We start from the raw sequence: 21,755 nt of genomic DNA, 5'->3' as shown, positions 1-21,755 counted from the left end.
TTTCTTTTTTTCCTTATTATATAGGCTCTACAGAGAGCTGAGATAGGAAAGGGAGGGAGTGAGACACAGAGATACAAGGGGGAAGAGCAGTCCTGCGGGAGAAGTGCAAGTGCCCAGGGGTTGAGGGCACTGTGGGGAAATCAGTGTGGCTGGAGCAGGAGTGAAGGAGGAGTGGGAGAGCAGCTCTGAAAAGTAATAAGGTATAATATCTTGGAGGCCTCAAAAGCCATGGTAAAAACTTTGGATTTTTCTCCAAAAAAAAGGAAGGTCATGGAGGGTATTGAACCAGAGGAATGATGCGATTGATTGTAAGTTTTGCAGTGTTAATGAGGTTGCTGCCTTGGAGATGATTATTGAAAAGATAGAACACAGTTTGTTGATCAGGCTGAGAGAGGGCACAGGAAGAAGAGAGGATTTGAGGATGGTTCCATGTGCAGGCTTTAGCTGTCACTTGAGTCCATTGGAGTTACTATCTAGAGTACCATAAACTAGATGGCTTATAAACAACTACTTTATTTTTCATTTCTTGTGACTGGAAAGTCCAAGGTCAGGGTGCTTACTGATTCAGTGTCTGGTGAGGACTTACTTCCTAGTTCACAGAAAGCTGTCTTTCTGTCTTGTCTCTGTGTCTTCACATGGTGGAAGTATAGTGGGGGCTCTTCAGAGTCTCTTTTTTAAAAATAATTTTTTTGAATTTTTTAATTTGTTTACATTAAAAAATTAATTTTATTTAATTTGAGAGAGACTAAGACAGCATGAATGGGGAGGGGCAGAGAGAGAGGTAGAGAGAAAGTCCCAAGCAGGCTCTGCGTTGCCAACACAGAGCCTGGCGTGGTGCTTGAACTCATGAAACCGTGAGATCGTGACCTGAGCTGAAATCAACAAGAGTCTGATGTTTAACCCTAGGGCAACCTAGGGGACCCCAGAGTTTCTTTTATAAGGACACTAATCCCATTCATGAGGGCTCTGCCAAAGGCTCTACCTCCAAATATTGTCACATTGGATATTAGGTTTCAACATACAAATTTGTGGGGGGCACAAATCTGCAGTCTGCAGCAGCAGCTTAAAAGTATGCAATTTACTGAAATGTGAAAGCCTGCAGAAGGATAGGCTGGAGAGGGACACACTAAAGTCTCAGTTATAGACATAATCACCTTAGGGTCCTGGTCTGGTCCTGCCTCAAGGGGCCATATGCATTGGTATAACTTTTTCAAAATTGTCTAGCCTCCCTCCACTGCTGTGAGTGTTTCAGTATATTTTATTTCCCATATGTTTTGAATGTCCCAAATGATCAGATTTCTGAAAATTCTGATTTTGAGATCAGGAAGCTTTTCTCTTCCATTACCTGTAGTGACAATTAGAATAATCAGTGTACTTCAAGAATGAGGACAAAATGAGTAATTGGGTTGTTTTAAGGCATTGTGAAGTCTTTTTTGCTCAAGGGTGTTGGTCATCTTAAACCTTATACTGTTGTATGAATGTCAACCATTCATCTGCTGGCTCTGTGTTCTACAAAAAAGATGTATATTGTCTGTTTGAATTTAGATCTTCCATACCCCAATACTACTCTTTGAAGTTGAAAGGAAGCTCCCTGGGGTGAAAGAAGAGAAATTAAAATCTAGTTTGTGAAGAGTATGATGCAGGGATTTTTTAGATAGTCTTGCCTTGAACATCGTGCCAATCAGAATTATTAATGTATTTAATTTGCTGTTAAATTCATTTTTTTTTCCAGGAGAACGTTTCCAACAAGTAAAAAACTGACTCCTGTGCTCATTCATGGCATTATTCAGCCAGGTTTTGAATATGAGCTCTTACTTACCCTCTTAATGAAGTGAGTGCCCCTCTGTCGCCTCTCAAAAGTTCAAACTGAGGTTGACATTGCCAAGTGGAACAGGATGGGTGGAGTTGATGGTGTCAGCACTGGAGGTGGATAAAATTGTTGGCAGCTTCCAGAATAGGATACTGTCTCCAAAGTATTTTGAGTTCCTTGTTGAAAGACCTTGAATAATTTCCATGTATTACTTTGATTATGGCTAGAACTCTATAAGGTAATCTGGTCTGCTATCGGCAATGACTCCTTTCATTGTAAATTTTAAACAAATAGGTGTATTTTAAAGTGATAATGAAATAATTTTAAACTATCCTTCCTTTAAAATATTAGAAAAGCTTTTCATGTCTTCATGTTAGCTTCATGTCACATGACAAACATCGATCAAGTATTAACTCCTCACCGAGCTAAATGCTAAATGATATATATTCATATTCTACCTTCACAATACACATATAAGCCAAGGACCACTTGGCTCAGAGGAGAGTCACCTTCCCACTTCAGACAGAGGAAATGGGGAATAGTAATCAAATTATTTCCTCAACTTGGTACATCAAAGTACATGGTAGAACCAGCTTTGTGCATCGTGTATATGGTAGAGCCAGGTCGTTTGTTTTGAGAGTTTTTCATTACCACACAGAAGGGCCCTTGCATGATGGTTTTTAAAAGACGTTGAAGAGTTGCTTCAGGAGTAGTATTAGATAGAAAGCTACTAGAGTTACTAATGATTTATTTTAGGAATGTTCTCACTAGGGTAACTCCTTGAAAATTGATTTTCATATCCATATGGGCTTTCTTAGAGCAATTTATAGAATAGGGTTTTGCCTATGTCAGCTGTGCAGCTAGAGTCATGTGAGTGAATGAATGAATAAATGAATGAATAAAAAATACTGTTTGGGCCTATTTGTCTAATGACCACTATATGTGCAGCAGTATGCATGGCTTTGCCAAAATTCTTCATAGCTATTTTGATCTCTGTTTTATTTCATTTGGTTTTTTCTCATTGCTTTGCCAATGTTTTATTTTTTATTTGAAGTATAGTTGACACACGTTACATTAGTTTTGAGTGTACAACCTACTGATTTAACAAGTCAGCATGTTATACTGTCCTCACCACAAGCGAAGTTGCCATCTGTCATTATAAACATTATTACAGTACCATTGACTATATTCCCTGTGCTGTACTTTTCCCTATGACTTACTCATTGCACAGTTGGAAGCCTGTACCTCCCACTTGCCTTCACCCATGTTGCCAATCCTCCCACCCCCTTCCCCTCTGGCAGCCATTATTTCTCTGTATTCATAAGTCTGTTTCTGCTTTTTGTTTTTTAGATTCCACATGTAAGTGAAATCATATATTTGTCTTTGTCTTTGACTTATTTCACTTAGCATAATACCCTCTAGGTCCACCCATGTCTTTGCATATGGTAACATCTCATACTTGTTTATGACTGGGTAATATTTCTGTGTGTGTGTGTGTGTGTGTGTGTATACCACATCTTCTTTATCCACATCTTCTTTGTCTGTTGAGGGATGCTTAGGTTGCTTCAGTATTGTGGCTACTATAAATAATGCTGTAATAAACATAGGGATACTTATATATTTTTGAATTAGTGTTTTTATTTTCTTTGAGTAAATTACAGGATCATATGGTATTTCTAACTTTTTGAGGACCCCTGTACTGTTTTCCACAGTGGTTACACCAATTTATATTCCCACCAACAGAGCATGAGTGTTCCTTCTTCTTCACTTCCTTACCATCACTTATTATTTCTTGTCTCTTTGATTCTACCCGTTCTGATAGGTGTAAGGTGATTAACCTCATTATGGTTAAGATTTGCATTTTCCTGATGATAGTGATATGGAGCATCATCTCATGTATCTGGTGGTCATTTGTATGTTTTCTTTGGAATAATGTCTATTCAGGTCCTCTGCCCATTTTTAATTGATTATTTTATTATTTTTGGTGTTGAGTTGTATAAGTTCTTTTTTTTTATGTTTATTTATGAGAGAGACAGAGAGACAGAACATGAGTGGGGGAGGGGCAGAGAGAGAGGGAGACAGAGGATCCAAAGCAGGCTCCAACATCCAAGCTGTCAGCACAGAGCCGGAAGCGGCGCCCGAACCCATGAACCATGAGATTGTGACATGAGTCGGAGTCTGATGCTTAACCAACTGAGCGACCCAGGTACCCCAAACAAGTTCTTGATATATTTTGAATATTAACCCCTTATGATCTCCGTTTCATGGAAGAGTAATTAATTAAATGACTCATATAGTTGCTGTAGTAGTACAGGTTATTTCACATGAGAATCTGGTTTTCTTTCTTTCTTTCTTTTTTTTTTTTTTTCTTTTTCCCTGAGGTATTTGGTTTTTGGTCTGAAAATTGGCTCAGCTATGTAAACCAGGAGATGGATCTTGACTTTTTATTGGAGCAGCTAACATCATTGACGGAACAACCTTAACCTTCAATAACTTCAGTTGTATAGATCAGGATGCCTGACACTCAACAGTCTTCATTTATGTGGGATTACATTTGGTTGTGGAGGCCTGTCTAGTGCATCATAAGATGTTTAGCAGTATACCTGATCTCGACACACTAGATGCCAGTAGTTCCCGGCACTTGTGACACCAAAAATGTCTCTAGACATTGCCAAATGTCCCCTGGGGGACAAAGATTATCCTGTTGTAGAACCAGTGAAACTTTGAACAGTGGCATTACTACAGGTTACCAGGGACCATTAATGTCTCGTCTTCTTCCAAGGAGGAGGACTGACTGAAAAATAAATAATAAGTATTCTATCTCCTCAATCCCATCTTAGAGTGTACTTCCTCAGCTCACTTCTGGCTCCAATCTTCTTAGGTCTGGTTCCTCAAGAAACAGATTCTTGGAGGAGGAATTGTGTGCAGAAGGTTGGTGCCCTTGATAGTACTTGTGAGGAAGTGGAGCAGGCAGGACAAGGCAGAGGAAGAAGTGAACTGTGATGTCACACTAAAGGTCTGAGTCCCACTGGGGTCTTCAGAGCTGATAAGGTCCTGTGGTACTGCCTTGCACAGTGCCGTTGTACAGCGAAGGGGCTGGGCTATTAAATCCCTATGTAAACCACTCTGGATGATTACAGAGAGGAGATGAGACTGTAGGTAAGGTGGCTCTCCTTAGTTGAGGGCATTCTCTGAAAAAAAGGCTAACTGAAGTGTCCTCAACTGCCAAAGGTTTGGCTTCTGGGAATGTCTCCGTACAGAAAGGGATAGCTGAGCAGCACACTCAAACATGCACTATAGTCCATTAATAATGGAAAGCAAAATTTCCAAAGATAGAGATTCCACCTAATTTCACTAGCATGTGGTAGTATCTCTATCAGTCTCTTATTCAACGATTTTTAGCACTCAACAATTCATCACTCACAAATGTCAAACTTCACATATGATGAGATATGAGACACCACAAATTATTAATGTGTATTATTTCCAGAGAATTTTTGGTGTATGTCTATGACCATGCATTTCTCAGGCATTTTGATTTTTGCCAATCAGAACATAGATATTACCTAAAGGAGCATTTTGACAAAGGGACTTCATTAACATCTAAAAACTTTATTCAAAGTTTGAATGGATTCTTCAGGTATCTAGTCTTATGGTACTTAATAAGAGTATTACAAAGCTGAAAACTCCCAGGCACATCTCTCATGTGATTTCATCATTTGCCATTGTTAAACAGTAAACATGGCAAAACCAAAAAGTCACTTAAAGCACTTTAATTGTTTTTTGCCAATGATAATGGCAACCCAAACTTAAGCAACTATTTACAATAATGAATTGTGGCTTCTTAGCCAAATACGCCAGATTTCCCCAGCAAAAGCACTGCCATACCACGTTGGGTGTATGAACTTTAAAGCTCTGACAAAAGTTAATGTATTCCAATAGTTTTCTTAAACTTTGTGGCTATAAAGTCATCCTGCTTGTATGGCTAGCTTAACATAATTAGTTGCATGTTCTATTATAAGCCAGTGTTTTGAGAATATTAACATCCTAAAAATATTTCTATGATGAAACTTGCTGTATTACATGACATAGCCCACATTTTTCCTGGGAGTTGGAGTTTTTCCTGTGTGTGTGTGTGTGTGCGTGCGCGTTTACGTTTTCAATCAATCTGGCTGCTTATTGTGTCTGCAAAAGGCAAAAACAATTGTAGTGGTTTAAAAATATATATTGGCAAAGACACCAAGGAAAAGGTAACTTTCTATACTTTAAATATTTCAAGTTAAACTTTTTTTGGGTTTTCTAATTAACACTTTTATTACTATCTTAATCTTTAATACAGTAATAATGATAACAGTAATAAAAATCTATAGATGATGTTGGCTAATTTTTCATAAAGTTTATTTTATTTTATTGTTAAATTGCCATGAATGTAGGAATAAATAATTTCATTTCTTCAAACTAAATAGCCTAAGTAACAGCAACCATTTAAAGAAGCATAACTATGTGTACAAGATCTCATGCTATCTCAATGCATAGAAGTTTTTCTTTTTGAATTCTTTGAAATTTATCTTAATGCTTTTATTGGACAGTTTATAGAATTCTTGGTTTAAAAACTATTTTTCTTGATTTCTTCAGTTTTTCTCCTTACATGTGTTTCATCCCACTTTTGTTTCTGTTACCATCCATGTTTCATAAACTGTTCACACAATCTGTGTTAATCTGTATTTTCAGTCCTCATACACAATTGGATTTATAATACAGTTATGGATTTATATTGAAACAATCCATGAATAAATATTAAGTATGTATGTATACATTTATTGCTTAAGACACATTTAAAAATGGAATTTATTTAACAGGGAAATGAATTCCAGTGATGGAGATGCTAAGAGCCTCATTAAAAAAAATAATTGATAAATTTAGATCTCATATTGTTCATCATTCTATATTTCAATCTGCTGTTATGGAAGATAATCTTATATAATGTTTTTATGCTTTTTTGTAACTACTTTTATTTAAGTGCTCATAACATTTATATATTTCAAGAAGGAATTCATGTTGAATTATGCTTTATATCTGCACTGATGCCCAGCATTAATTTTCCAGTTAGTACCTAGGACAAATATTAGCATGCATACATCAGGAGAGTGTTTACATTTTTAGATCTTGTTCTTAATCTCTGTTAAACATTGACTGAATGCAGTTGGGAACAAAGTACTGGATATATTCCCCTTTTCCTTTTGGCTGTCAAAAATTATTAAAAGGTAAGTAGAGACCTTCTTTTACCTTTTGAGTTTGTAAATTAAGATATATTGTTCATAAAGTTGGAGGTGACTTAATGGTACATTACAAACTACTTGTACCATATTAGAAATTAAATTCTTCTTAAACTGCCAGAGATCGCCTTTGAGTGAGCACTGGGGCATGGATATTCTGAAAGAAGGGTTTCAAATATCAACTTTGTTGATTCAGTCCATCCTGGAAAGACACCAGAGAGAGAAATGTCGTTAGATTGTTCCAGAGGACCAAGGTTTCTGTTCATACCTATCCTACCAGTGAGAATGCTGTATGTGTTTCTGACTATGTTAGGTTAACAGGGAAATATCTGAGAAATAACAGATACCAGAATGTGGAGAGTTTAATGTTACCACAAAATGCACCATGTGCATATTTCATATGGGATGAAAAAAAATAGATTCTTTGTAAAAGTGGACATCTAATTTACGCTCCCTTAAAAAGTTCAATTTAATTTCAAAAGAAAATCTTACAATTTCCTGATTCATACTTCTCATCTGTGTAGTGGGAGCATTTGATTTGGCTGGTGTAGCAGTTCTCTGTGGGAAGAATACTGACTATGAAACAGGATATGTCAATATTATAAAGACTTTATTTACACATAAAATTACTCCTCAGGAAATGAAGTGAGTGCAACATATAAAAATCTGTCAGGAAATTTCTCCTGTGGATGGTGGTGTTTTCTTAGAGGGGAAAAAAAAGCAGGATTTGTAGAGCGAATAATAAGGAATCATCTGTCACCATCAGGAGGATAGACTGTATATATAGAAGTCTCCCATATATATTTTATGTGTAAATATATAAAATAAATACATGAACACACCCCATTAAGATTTCAGAGAAACCCTCATCAAAATATGCCTTCCATTTAATTTTATGTAAGATTGAAAAATGTAAGTATAGCAGCCCATTTATGTTCTACATAAAAGAATGGTTCATTATTTCACAACCTTAAGCTCAATAGTTTGTGGTATATTTAATCTCATCCTAAAGAAAACTAGAAAAGGAGCCAGGGAACTTAGTTGGGTAACCTTAGAATGTCATTTAATCTCTCTTTCAGTTCTGCCTACCTCACAGGGTAGCTTCACAGATGAAATGTGGATAGAAAAGTGCTTTAGAATAATAAAGCAACATATAAATGCAAGATAGTATTCCTTTTGTTGTTGTACTATGAAAGCGAACCATTAGAAATCTGATGCCAAATGTGGGCATACATTCAGCATATAACATGGCTTTTTGAATGCCTTGTTCTGGATAATACATCTTTTGTTTTCACCAGTATCATACATGACTCCACATTAAACAGGATACACTGAGCTCAGTAACATAGACCTTTTAATGCTATAAAAATAAATTCAAACTATAGACCTATTTAAAGACTATGTTGCTAACTTCTGCAGACTACTTAAAAAAAACTTATATGTTCCTTCGAACATACACGTCATTTATCAACTCTTAGATACTCACTGTAAAAAAAAAAGGCTGTGCCCCCACTCCCCCTGCTCTCAGAAAGTAGCATGCAGTTCCCTGTGCCACTAAAGTGTGAGCTTACTATGGGTGCAGATTCTTGTTTGGTTGGTTTATTTCCACATATCTGATAACTATAATAATGCTGCTAATATGTATTGGATAGATGAAATTTCAAACTTACTTTTCTGGTTAGATGTAAGCTCATTTATTCATTTAACAAAGAGCGTTTGAGTGTTTAGTGTGTGTCCATTCTAATGACTCTGAAGATTTATAACCAAAATAGGCTTAGAAATAGGCAAAGTGGTACTTCTAGATATATTTTAAGATAAGTCTCTACAGAGTGTTATAGGATAATAGAAATGAAATTACTGCGTTTGAGGAGATCAGAAGAGTCTGGAGTAGATGACAAATAGATTCTTAGATAATGACTAAGAGGTTTTGTTGAGAATAGTAACTGAGTATTAATTGAAGTAATAAGAATGTTGAGACGCAATTCTTCATGGGTCTCTTGTGTTTTTGTATGTATTATTAGCAATGCATTGATTAAATTTCTTTGAAAATGTCTTTTCAAGGTGTTTGGCAAACAACCTTGGGAAACAGAGCAAAGGGCAGGCATGCTAACTGCCCAACTGTGAAATACTCAGGTTCCCCCAAGCACCGCTCATGTCATGCTCAGGGAACCAGTGAAAGAAAATGTTGATGCTCTGATGCTCGGACTGGTATTAATGTGAATAATAAATTTTTTGTCTCAGATTCAAGAGTTGAATATCTTCTGCCAGCACCCATAAAACTGTGACAGAGTTGCTTATGAGCTAGTATGTAGGGTAAAATCTTACTCCTTCAAAGGTTGTGACAGTTTGTTAACGAGGATGGAGTATAGAGGAAGACATAACTTCCTGAAAGAGGAAGAATGAAAACTTTTCTGATGAATTAAAGGGATTTGAGGGAAGAAAATGGAAGTTAATAATGAACAAATTGACCAGATTTTATAGTCAATTGAGCAAAATAGGGTCTACTGTTTTATTGCTTGTTAATGATGAGAAATTGGGAAGATGGTTGCAGCCTGGTTTCCAGGAAGTAGGTTCAAGGGTTGAGAGGTGCCTTGATTATGTTAACTTTCTTAGGGGCAGGAAGGAACTTCCTTCCTGGTGGACAGTTTCAGGTCCACCCATTGTAACAGCTAGCACTAAGATAAACACTGTGTGGGCTGAAGATTCTCTTCCCTCTTTCCATCAACAGTTACTAGGAGTAGAAAAGAAATAAATTGGGACAATGTTATGAAAAGAAATTGGGTGAATCATAAGAACTTCGGTTCAGTTGGGAGTTGAGGGTATGGGGTAAGCAATGATTGTGATAGAGGAATAGCAGTAACTGCACCTTTTTACAACTTAGCCTGTCCTGCAATCTGTCATGGAAAACTTAGATATAATTGGAGATGACAGCAAAAGATCTCTGAGTCTGTGAGTCCTGGCTGCTCTACAGAAACTTTGGCCCTCTTGGAGAGATTTGGCTGGGGTTCCTGTAAGGAACCATAGATGAATCAGTCATTGACTAGTATGGGGGAATCCTACTGTCCCAGATTGTGTTTATAGTGCTGAAAGGTAACATATTGGAGAATGAGAAGGGAGCCAAAGAATTCTAGATAAATTTTATCATTAGCCTTGCCACTTTGCAAAACTCCCTTAGCCAATATATTGTGACTAGATAAAGAGTTAGGAGATGTGGATCATGTGCAAGTCAAGCCCATGCCAGCCAGTGGGAACAAACCCCTCATTATCCTGCTGGAAACCAATGCAGTTGTGGATGCTGAGTGCAGGGGTTTCCTAGGTTAAAATCCACGGTGTTAGTAATGATGATTTTTTAAAATTTTTTTAATGTTTATTTATTTTTGAGAGGGAGACAGAACATGAGTGGGGGAGGGGCAGAGAAAGAGGAGACACAGAATCCGAAGCAGGATCCAGGCTCTGAGCTGTCAGCATAGAGCCCAACGCGGGGCTCGAACTCATGAACCATGAGATCATGACCTGAGCTGAAGTAGGATGCTTAAACGACTGAGCCACCCAGGTGCCCCAGTAATGATGATTTTGATGTGTAATGTAGTACTTTGTGTGGTTTCCAAACATTGCAAGTTCATCTGATTGAGCTGGTGAGCAGCTACTATGCTGCCCAAAATAGAAAGTAAAGATGCCTTACTGCTATGGAACTAATCTTTCCCTCTGTGCCCCTGGATCATTTCCAGTCTTCTTCCTCCATCTGCTTTAAGGAAAAAGATGATTATTAGTTCATGGAGATCATCCATCTGAGTATGCTGGGGAACTTTGGGGAGAGGGAGGACTCAAATATTTTTGGCTGTCATCTAAAGGTGTCAGCGTCCTACTCAATCCCATGGGTGGGAGTCCTGTTTTCAACTGATGAGGTTTGGGCAGTGTTCCCAATGGGAAAAGAGAATCAAAGTAACCTTTTGGGTGGGGCTGTTGAGGCCAATGCAATGTATTGTTGATTCCACATCTGAACATATAGTAAGAGTTGACATGTGATGGGATTGTAGTTGTCCGTCCCATAAGTGCTAGAGGGGATCACCTCAGTTAGGAAGAGCTGCATGTAGTGAAGTGAAGATACGCTTGGGGATCCCTGAATCCTTTGACCAAAGACAGGCAGCATCCACTTAGAGGTGCTGCTTAGGAATTTGTACTTCTCACTGCCCTGACAGAGCTACCAGGTATCTTTTGAAAATCAGGTATTACCTTGCTATTGAGCTCTTGCTGAAATTGGACACCTGAGTCATGGGACATTGTGACTCTATGGCCTATTTTCATTTTGGAAATGACTAACAAGGTAGTACAACCTCAACAGGCCTCACTAATCAAATAGAAATGGTATATTCAAGAAAGTGGTAAGCCTGTCCCCAGTGCAATCTCAGCTTTACACACAAAAAGTAGCAGTTGCCCTCTGCTGCCCACCCTGCTGCGTAAAGCAAAGCTACTGATTCAGTGGCACCCTTCTATTTACAGTGCTTTTCCAGAGGCCTTGGCCTGGTTGGATGATATTTTGGCTAAGCTGAAACCTGATGATGTGCATAGGGCTGCTGTGGTTTCACAACCTCTGTAACAGTTGTGCAGAACTAAAAATGAGTGTGATCATCCTACCCACTCAGAAGAACTTGAGGATATTCCTTTTTTTTTTTAATGGACTTTGGGGTGTGGTCAGTGCACTAGCTTATTTGCCATTTGGACATGTATAGACTGAAAAATCAAAGACAGATCTTTAGGTGCTCTGAATTGTGTTGATTGAATCACACGAGGCCCACATTCTAATATCCCCTAGAATCACGTTGCTGATCAACTTCCATCACCTGGATTACCGTCATTGCTATCTGGATGGATCATAGTAGTGGGCATGACAACATATCCACCATCATAAAATGGACAGAAAGTAAACAACTCTTAGCTTCTGGTGCAGAGTCTCTACTGCATAGGATTTATACAGCTGGTTGGGTCCAGGACCCTTCAGAGGGGGAGGGGGCATGGCTGAAGTCAATACTGCTGGCTGGCTTTATCCTACTACTTATAGTTTTGTTGAGAGTAGCCTTAATTAAATTTCTCATGAGATAAATTGAACAGTTTTGGTCCCAGGCTCTGTTCATAACTGCAGAAGCCAACAGAGTGGCTTACTTATTGGGAAAATTTGCCATAAATCAAGATGGTATAAAAATGAAGAGTGATTACTATTGGGAAGTAATTCTCCATACATGTCTTAAATTTCTGTATGTCTACAAGCAGAGTTACAATTGCCTTGATTCCAACCTCTCTTCAAGAATTTTTGTATTGAAGGGGGTGCTTGGGTGGCCCTGTCGGTCAAGTGCCTGACTCTTGATTTCAGCCCAGATCATGATCTCATGGTCGTGGAATTGAGCCCCACATTGGGCTCTGCACTGGGACCCTGGGCATGGAGTCTGCCCAAGATTCTCCCTCTCCTTCTGCCCCTCCCCCACTTTCATGCACTCTCTCTCTCTCTGTCTCTCTCTCTTTCGGAAAAAGTATTTTTATACTGGGAACACCTTTTTGTTTTTTTTGGAACAGTGTTACATGCTAGAAGTCTTCTGGAGCAAAGGCTAAGTGTCCTTAAAGTCTTAGAAAATAGAGATAATGTCTTCCTGCAGAGCAAAAGGTAGGCATGCTCATAGTTAAGTATAACAAACATGTTTACCTCTATAGCCATGAAAAGATCATGCTTACCACCTATTACTAAAGGTTCAGGTTCACTGTGCTTGGGGTTCCTTTCCTGTAGTGCAACCCATTGCTTGTGCAAGTGTCACTTCATCTTCTTTGCTTCTCCCTGTAGGATTTGGAGCTTGAGGAACCAGCACAAAGGCTAATCCTCTAGCTGTTGCTTTTGCTGTAGGTGTTGTGAGTAGTAAGCTTTTTTAAAATTTTTCCTCAGACCCAGGTGTCTTGTGCCTTCCACCAGCATCCATGCTGCCTCATTAGATAGCTTACGAGCAGGCTAAAATTTCAGATCCTTAACTATCCTTCACAATTAGTAACTATAAAATATTTACCTGTAATGTAAATGGTCTAAAGAGTTGAAATTTATTTTTGTCCATATAAAGTATAAAATGATTGCTTCTTATTGGCATGGAGTCGTTATTTAAGCAGTGATTGAAAGATACAGGCTACTTCATTATTTTTGTTGATTTACTTTTGGTTTTGTTTGGTCTTGAGTTTTCAAGTTTGCCATGCTCCTCTGCATCAAGCTTGCTGAAAGGCAAGGAGCATGGAGGGATATACATTGGATATTTCATACAATTGATTGGAATTTGTTCAGATATAACTGTTACATAGGGGAGAAGTGTAGTCCATTCCTTCGTCCATACAGAAGAGAAACGGATTTGGTGGAAAATGTTTTCCACAGATGGAAGGTATTTCTAAGCAGCAGAAACCTCATGTATACAGACATGAAAGGGTGGAAGACATGATTTTGCCCTGGCTAAAATCAGAGGATGCATGAAGTAGAGACAGTGGTAGAAGATGAGAGGCTTGTCATAAATCATTTTACCTTAGACTGATGGATTGCTCTGAAGGTGACTGCTGGATGCTGAAAGATTTTTTTAGTCATGGAAAAACAAGATGAGAAACACTACCTAGGAAGCTATAGCAACAGATTGGATGAGAAAAAAAAAATGACAATTTTAATGAAGCCAGTGACAGAAGAGATTCACCAGCATAATCAAAAAGTAATTACTGAGCACAGTCTAAGTGTTATGCATTGTGCTGGGTGCTGGGTATATTCCAAAATAAAATAGTTAATAAATGGGCCACTTAGATATAAGTGGTAAGAAAGAAGGTGAAGAATAGCATGTGGTGGGAGAATGTCTGAAGAGAGGCATGAGGTGGGGAAAATAATGAGATCAGTCATGAATCACTTCTATATACTTGGACAGCACTTAGGTGAGTTTGTCCAGTAGACATTGTTTATGTGTAGCCGAAGCTCCTTACAGAAATCAATACAGAGGTAGTAATGACTAGAAAAGGGCTAAAGATCATTGAGAGAGGGCTCTCACATCATACATATTCAAGTGTTAATGGGTTTTATTTATTTATTTATTTGTTTATTTAATTTATTTTGCTGTTAACAAGGAGAACACATTTTAATTTTGTTCAGATTTCTCAGATTCACTGATAGAGGGAATACATATCCATGCTTACATAAAACAATATTATATTCAAGAAGAAATCTAATATCAAGTGAGCTGATATTCTGCTTTTGTTATGGGATAGAGACAGTCTGCCTTGTAGGAATGGAGGTCTCAGTCTTGGATTCCCCATGAGAAGATTTACAAGGGGATCCGTGCTCATGCTCAAATAAAGGCAGCTAGAAGGAAAGTAGCCAGCACAAAGCAGTTTTATTAAAGGAAAACACATTCCTAAGGTGGGAGAGCAGGCAGGTTCCAGGAGGTGGAACCAGCCCCCAGGTTGTTATTGGATTGGATATTATGGGGGCTCTCTGGGCTAGGGGAGTGCTGTGAGTTACAGTGGGATGGTCTCTAATGGAGGCTATTTCTAGTCATTTGGAGGGGGAGTTTTTAACCCTATGAGGTTTGTGGAATCATCATATCATTTGTCAGGCAGAGCTGTATACGTGCAGTGCAAATGCATTATAATGAGTGTAGAGGTTCTACTGGGGCAGAGCTGGATGAGGAGAGGACAAGTTTGTACCTGTGGCTCTTTGGTCTGTCACTCCTGAGGTCTTAGAAGCCATCAGATCAGGATGTTGTGCTCCCCAGCTTTAAATGTGTAGTTTATTTGTCAACATCCTTGGCTCCAGCTCCTGTCTCTATCATTCCTCTTCAAGGAATTGGGACTCTGCCTCAGGGCATTCTCTCCACTGCTCATATCTAGCTTCTACCTAACACTGAAATGGCTGTACTTGGTAGAGATTCCTACTTCAGTTTTTTCAGATTGTTGCTTCTGTTAGCTACACAGTGTTGTAAAGGAGTGTTTTAAGTTTTTTAATTGCATTTGGCATGTTGTTACCACCTTAAAAAAGACTGTGTTTCTTGTGGTTGTTAAAACATTGCTGGGGCGCCTGGGTGGCGCAGTCGGTTGAGCGTCCAACTTCAGCCAGGTCACGATCTCGTTCGAGCCCCGCGTCGGGCTCTGGGCTGATGGCTTAGAGCCTGGAGCCTGTTTCTGATTCTGTGTCTCCCTCTCTCTCTGCCCCTCCCCCGTTCATGCTCTGTCTCTCTCTGTCCCAAAAAAATAAATAAACGTTAAAAAAAAAAATTAAAAAAAAATTGCTGTTGAATAAAGAAGTACTCTTCATCCATGTATATATACTCCAAGCTAATTGCTGTTGAAGGTTCAGGAAAAAGCAGGAATGAAAAAACATGGCTTAAGATTGGTCGGTTTTGTTTGTTTTTTATTTCTGCTCTTTAAGGACTGAAGGTAACAAAAAAGAATGAGCTTCTGTTATTCCACTCTTCCATGCCGTCCTTGTCATTTATTGCCTTGAAATTATGGCCACTGTAAATGAGACTTGGTTTCATGGTTGCCTTCCAAAACTGAGCTTAAAGATGAGGAGCCCCATGCTTCCCTTACAACCTGCTCAGAGGATGTAGAGAGGAGAATTCTTTTCCTTTTTAGTTAATTTTTGCTCATTAAATTGCCCAGTTTAATGGAAATGTTGAGGGTGGTATGTAAACATTGTAGCAGGGATTTTCTGGGTTCTTTTGCTGAGTTAGCACACAATGCCAATAAGAGAACATATTGGCTATGGCCCTAAAAGGGCCAACGAGCAATTTTCTGTGTCAGAAAACAAACTGGGTTCTGCATCCAGACCACTTGACCAGTATATGTCGATGATTGCTACAAGGACAGAGTGAGACAATACACATTGGTTGGCCCACATCCATCATCCCTATTGAAAGGCAAGACAAAAACAATTCTGAAGTACAGGTCCTGCTGATTTTGATGGATTCTATCAGCTATCTATTGAAGAAATTGATGGTAGTTGCCCACACTTAACATAGCTTAGAGATTGTAGGGAATTATTATCATTTTAACTGTGATATGACATTGAGAAAGGCAGTTCCTATTTTTCTTGTTTTAAACTGTGTTTTTATTTTTTTAAATTTATTTTTAAAGTGTATTTATTTTGAGAGAAACAGAACGTGTGAACGGGGGAGGGAGAGAGCAAGGGAGAGAGAGAATCCCAAGCAGGCTCTGCACTGCACTGTCAGCACAGAGCCCGATGTGGGGCTCCATCTCATGAACCGTGAGATCATGGCCTGAGCAGAGATCAAGAGCCAGATACTTAATTGACTGAACCACCCAGATGCCCCATAAACTAGTGTCTTTTTAAATATGTGTCCATAGTACATGGTTTGGGCCAGAGGTTCTAGAGTCTAGACCTTCTGCCATTTCAGATTTGAGCAAAAGGTGGAACAGTATTACACTGGGTTACAACTAGGTGTTCCCAGTGGAATATTGAGGGTTTAGACCCTACTGGAGTGGCTCTGTACTTCGGAAGTTATGTTTAGGTGCTGGTTGTGCTGTGTGACACAGAAAATAAATAAGCAGCATACCTTTTTGTCTAGTCTCAGCTTTTCTGGGCATAGGCCAGAGAACCACAACCACATTCCTCAAGTTCAAGGTATGGAGTGTGGCATCTTTAAGACTGTGCTTGGTAGAAGTATGTTAATACAAAGAAACACTTTTGTAATGAATTCTAACAATAGTAAATTTTATCAACACACAGAGAGTCACTCAACAAATTTGCTGTATAAATCCTAAGTATATTACCTTTTCCACAGTTATATTTTAGAAATTAATCTTTGCAGTTTTCATGTAATGACTGGATATTACTGAGCTAGAAGAAAAAAATGATCTCATGTTGCTGATAATACAAACTTGATATTTGGATTATAGCACTGTGTTGAATTTAGCTTTCTGGGGTGAGAACTTTCTATAACAAAGTGTAATTGTTTGATTTTTCAAATAAGCAGGTTTGATGATCTAACTGTTACCTATTTGTCTTGCCTTGTATTTTCCATTTCAGGAAACATCCCAGTTATCTGGACTCCCTGAGTATGTTAAAATAGTAGAAGTTGGACCTAGGGATGGATTGCAGAATGAAAAGGTAGTTTGATACTAGTTTAACATAGTTATTCCAAATGCTAAATCAAAATATTTATTAAGATTCTGAAGACTTAGATGGGTTTCATATATTATACAATTGTGTTTGTCCTCAATTGCTACTTGAATTTATGCATCTTAAATATGTTTTGCTTCTGTTAGGAAGTAATTTTCTATTTATGCTTCAATAGACACTATGCAAATTACTTATAAGATAATTTTTAATGCTTTCATAGGTTATAGTTCCTACAGACATAAAAATTGAATTTATCAATCAACTTTCCCAAACTGGCTTGTCTGTAATAGAAGTGACCAGCTTTGTGTCCTCCAGATGGGTACCACAGGTATGTAAATCCATAATTCCTTAATTGAATCTTTAATTCAACTTTGCCAAGATTTAGCAAATACTGTAAATTGTAATATTAACCTGATATAATTACTAATTTACTATGGTTTTTTTTTCCAAAATATTAGCCCATGCACTGAGACACGATTAAGGAAAAATCCCTCTGATGAAACATCTTCTATCCATTAAGTCCTAAAAAGTTACTGGGAACTCCATCCCAAGCCTACCTGAGTATAATGGTCCAATATGATGAGTAGATAAGGCTCTTAAATAGCAATTTAGGAGCCTGCTGTCCATTAACTACTTACTGACTTCAAAGATTATCTGAATATCTTTAGGTGCTTTCACTTTCTTATCTCTTAGAATGAAGTATTGATGAGTTGCCTGATACCTTAAAGATAAAATCTCCTATTAGAAGTGTAGATACATACTCGTCACTTTTTTTTTTTTTAGCACTTAAATTTGCTAGAGAAATCTATCTATCATAGCAAGACAAAGGGAGTCATCTCAATCTTCTCTTAAGATAAAGCCTACCCAGATTTGACAGTCATGGGGCAACAATCATCCCTTCTGAGATTTGGCTCTGGTCCTTGAAACATGATTAGTAGCCATTAAACCAATCCCTCTCCCTTTCCTATGTAATACCTGTGCTCATTCCTGGGATCCTTCAATCTCTCCCTGGCACTTAAGTTCACTGATTATCTTCTCATCTCATTCCCTTGGTTGTTATTCTCTGTAATCCTCATTCAGTTACTTGCCCAACTGCTCTTTTTCTGTCATCCTTGACATCATGTAAGTTTAAAGTTCCCTTAACATTCTGCCTTCAGTAATTTCCTTGCCTGTGCTCTCTTCTTTGGCCTGTCCTTCCAACATTAACAGTCACTTTAAAAGGGTGACAAATCTAGGGGTGCCTGGGTAGCTCCATCATTTGAGCGTCCATCTTCTGCTTAGGTCATGATTTCACCTTTCCTGTGTCAGAGCTCCACCTCAGGCTCTGTGCTGACAGCTCCGAGCTTGAAGCCTGCTCCGGATTCTGTCTCTCTCTCTCTCTCTCCCTGCCCCTGCCCCTGCCCCTGCCCTGCTCATGCTCTGTCTGTCTCTCTCTCAAAAATAAACAAACATTAAAAAATAAATAAAAGGATAACAGATCTGTACTTTTGGTCCTGCCTTCTCTGATAAGCTTCATCTAGATGTGCAGTCATTACCTCAGACTCACTTGGGTTGAAATCAAACTCCCTACTGACCATCCTGCTTTATGTTAATAGCTCATTTCGGCAAACATTTTTTAATTATCTGCTTCCTAGACTGTAAGAGTTACAGAGGTAGTGACCTTGTCTGTCACTCTTCCCCCACTGCTTAGTGCCTAGTAAGTAGTTATTGTGAAATGAATAAAGAATCAATCAGCCTGAAATAATAATAACATGTCACTTTGAATTTTTTGGTATGGACGGCTGACTCTTTTGTTCATGTATTTGGTTCTATGTAATGAAGACCACAGGTAATTTCCTTAGGAAGGCAAAAAGAGCTTTAGGAGACTAGACCTATTTCCTTGACAATGCCATTTTGTAAAATTGCTCACCATTATTTTATGAGCTGTCATTAATTTTAAGGGAATGTGAGCCCCTTGTATCATACTTAAGTCTTCATGAAATTGCCTCTGTTTGATTCAGTTAGTGTTCATTTCACAAATTTGATGACTGTTGAAGAAAAACTAGAAAGACAGGTATAACTTCAGGGTAATGTCAGAAAAAAAGGAGAGTTCTTGTGAATATTAATTGATGACCAATCACAGTAGTATTTCAGATATAATATTTTACTAAGATATTATTTTACTTCAGATAATTTACTAAGATAATGTTTCACTTCAAGATTTTTTTATTTTCCAATGATTTTGTAAGGCTGCTTACAAAATACTCTTCTTTACTGAAGTGGTACAAATTGTCACCAATTGTCACATCCTGTTATTACACAACTCTGGAAATTGTTTGATAGATTACTCTTGAAACTAATCTAAGTGACATTTAGAAAAATGAGGCTAGAACGCTTCTACAGGAACATCCTTCTTGTTTAGCCAGCTTAGAGAAAAGATGGTCAGAGCAAAAGGCAAGGCTGTCCCTCTGCATGCAGTAATGAAAAACTGCTTTTTGGTCTCATAATGTAAGTAGATGTGTGATGGGGCCATAAAATAAGATGATTTATTCTAGGCTTGGTAAATTCATGACTTAACCTATTGAGATTGAATGAACACTTCCTAGGCTCAAAGTATTACTGAATAAATGATGAAATTCCCATTGTGGCTCTTGAGGACAGCTGTGGTGAGGCCGAAGTACCTCTGGGACTGTGTTGCTGTCCGCATTCTGCCTTGAGCTTGAGTAAGTGACTTCACCTCTTTGGACCTTGGAAATCCCAGCAATGCTGCCAATAGCATGGGAGCACTTAGGGCAGTAAGGCCCATGAGTGGATTCCTGCATATGAGTGCCCCGAGTCCAGAGCACCTGGCTCTGACCAGTTCTCAGCAGGCTTACCTGAGTGATTGCCTAACAGATGCATTGACTGACCCCTGGACTCCACGCAGTTAACTTCCTTCTTTTTGATAAAAAGACTTTTTCTTAGAGATGAAAGTATGTGTTTAAATACTGCAGCGGACAGGTCCGATCTGAATAATTGAAGATATTTATTCAAATACTAAATATATGTCCTGTGTTTTTCACTTTTAATTCTCATGTGGGCACGTGCATGACAAAGTGTTTCAAATTGTTAAACATCTGTAAAAAAGAAGCATGTCTGAATCAAATAAACTATCGGATTGAGTCTTCCAAAGTTATGCCAGTCATTTTCTAGATGACCTATCAACCTACCGAGGTCTTTTCAAAGGGCGATTGTGAGAATATCCCATTTTTTCAATTCAATTTTCCATAGTTGTGCTTGTGTTTTAGATTTCACTGAGATGGCCTGTGCAGAGCAGTTTCTATTGTTGTAGTCAGTGATTGTCTTATCATGTAATTCTGCCGGTTGCATTGCATTGTCATGCTAATGAAAAGCTGGAAATCAGAACGAATTCATAATGCTAATTTCTCTTTGGACATTTTATCTTGTAACCACTGACTTTTGAAGAAACTGTCATGACATTAGACTCCTCTAACTTAAAGTAACATCTGAGATGTGACAGAACAGTTTTAGTGCAACTGCTTATGGGTATTTGTGTGAAGTGATTTGTACTTCTAAAGACTGGGAGTGTGGCTCTAAATCGGTGTTCTATTAACTCTCTGCATTTTCTTTTTCTTTTCCTTAAATATAGGTCATGGGAATAGTCATCTAGTTTATGTTTAGATTGCTGCTTGTTCACTTATTCTTTTTTTAGCGTTTTAAAGCGTTTTTACAGTTGCCGCCCACTGTTGTGTTTGGCAACAGCTTTCTAAGGCAGCTAAAAGAAAAGTTCCACAGTAGCAGGGTGCCATATAAAACAGGATCCCACACCTATCATCTAAATGGCCAGAGATGATAAAATACCTGCCATTAAAAGAAAAAAAAACACACACACACAAAACACAACATGTTCTTTACAACTTATCTGGAAAAAAAGACTTCCTTAGAGTGACATATAATATAAGAACATTTGAAAAGAATCCAGATAGCCCCTCACTTCTATGGAATGAAGAAAGAAAACATGTTTATAAAAATAGATAGGCTTACTGCAACTTTGGAATGTGGCTCTTAGTAGTAAGTTATTTAAATCATGATAAAGACAATAATTTCAAAATAAACTAGTGTTTTATATTCATCTTATTTAGCTATTTGGTTTTAAATGTTTTCATTCACATGAGTGATGAAAGTGAACATCACTTACAGAAAAATAAGAATACATTGAACATCCACAACACCGTATGTTTATGTAGATCATACGCAACGTATCAGCAAATGCTCCCTTTCAAATTCATTTTTTAACAGTTGGAAAGGGTGGGTGCCAAGTCATGACATGGACAGAGATTTTCTCTGTAAAAGTAGGAAAAAATCCTCAAAATACTGTAACAATTACTTACAAATTCGTTAAACACTTATAAATATAACCTAAGCGCAATGTGAGCAACAAGGAATGCGTAAACTTTCCCCTGCCCTCCTTTTAGTGTATGATGGAATTCTTTATTAGCAATGAAGACAGTTAACTGGATTGAAGTTTCAGGTTCAGATTTATGTTGGTGAG

At 38.1% G+C, this 21,755-nt stretch overlaps 1 protein-coding gene across 5 annotated transcripts in view; it reads left to right on the top strand.

Moving 5' to 3' along the window:
• The window catches only part of HMGCLL1 (3-hydroxy-3-methylglutaryl-CoA lyase like 1), a 192,363-nt gene that overhangs the window by 29,284 nt on the left and 141,324 nt on the right, over positions 1–21,755 (top strand). For 4 of the 5 annotated variants that reach the window (XM_040473796.1, XM_040473799.1, XM_040473797.1 and 1 more), the window contains exons 2-3: positions 17,132–17,212; positions 17,445–17,552. The exons of the other annotated variant lie outside the window; for it this stretch is intronic. In XM_040473796.1, coding sequence (XP_040329730.1) covers positions 17,132–17,212; positions 17,445–17,552 — 189 coding nt within the window. The remainder of the gene's footprint in view (positions 1–17,131; positions 17,213–17,444; positions 17,553–21,755) is intronic. 5 annotated transcript variants of the gene reach the window in all.

This window comes from Herpailurus yagouaroundi, unplaced genomic scaffold (genome assembly GCF_014898765.1).
Source record: "Herpailurus yagouaroundi ecotype Mexico unplaced genomic scaffold, PumYag 139, whole genome shotgun sequence".
Classification (NCBI taxonomy): Eukaryota; Metazoa; Chordata; class Mammalia; order Carnivora; family Felidae; genus Herpailurus; species Herpailurus yagouaroundi.
Note: the sequence above shows the minus strand (reverse complement) of the source record. Positions and strands in the feature narration are given on the sequence as shown.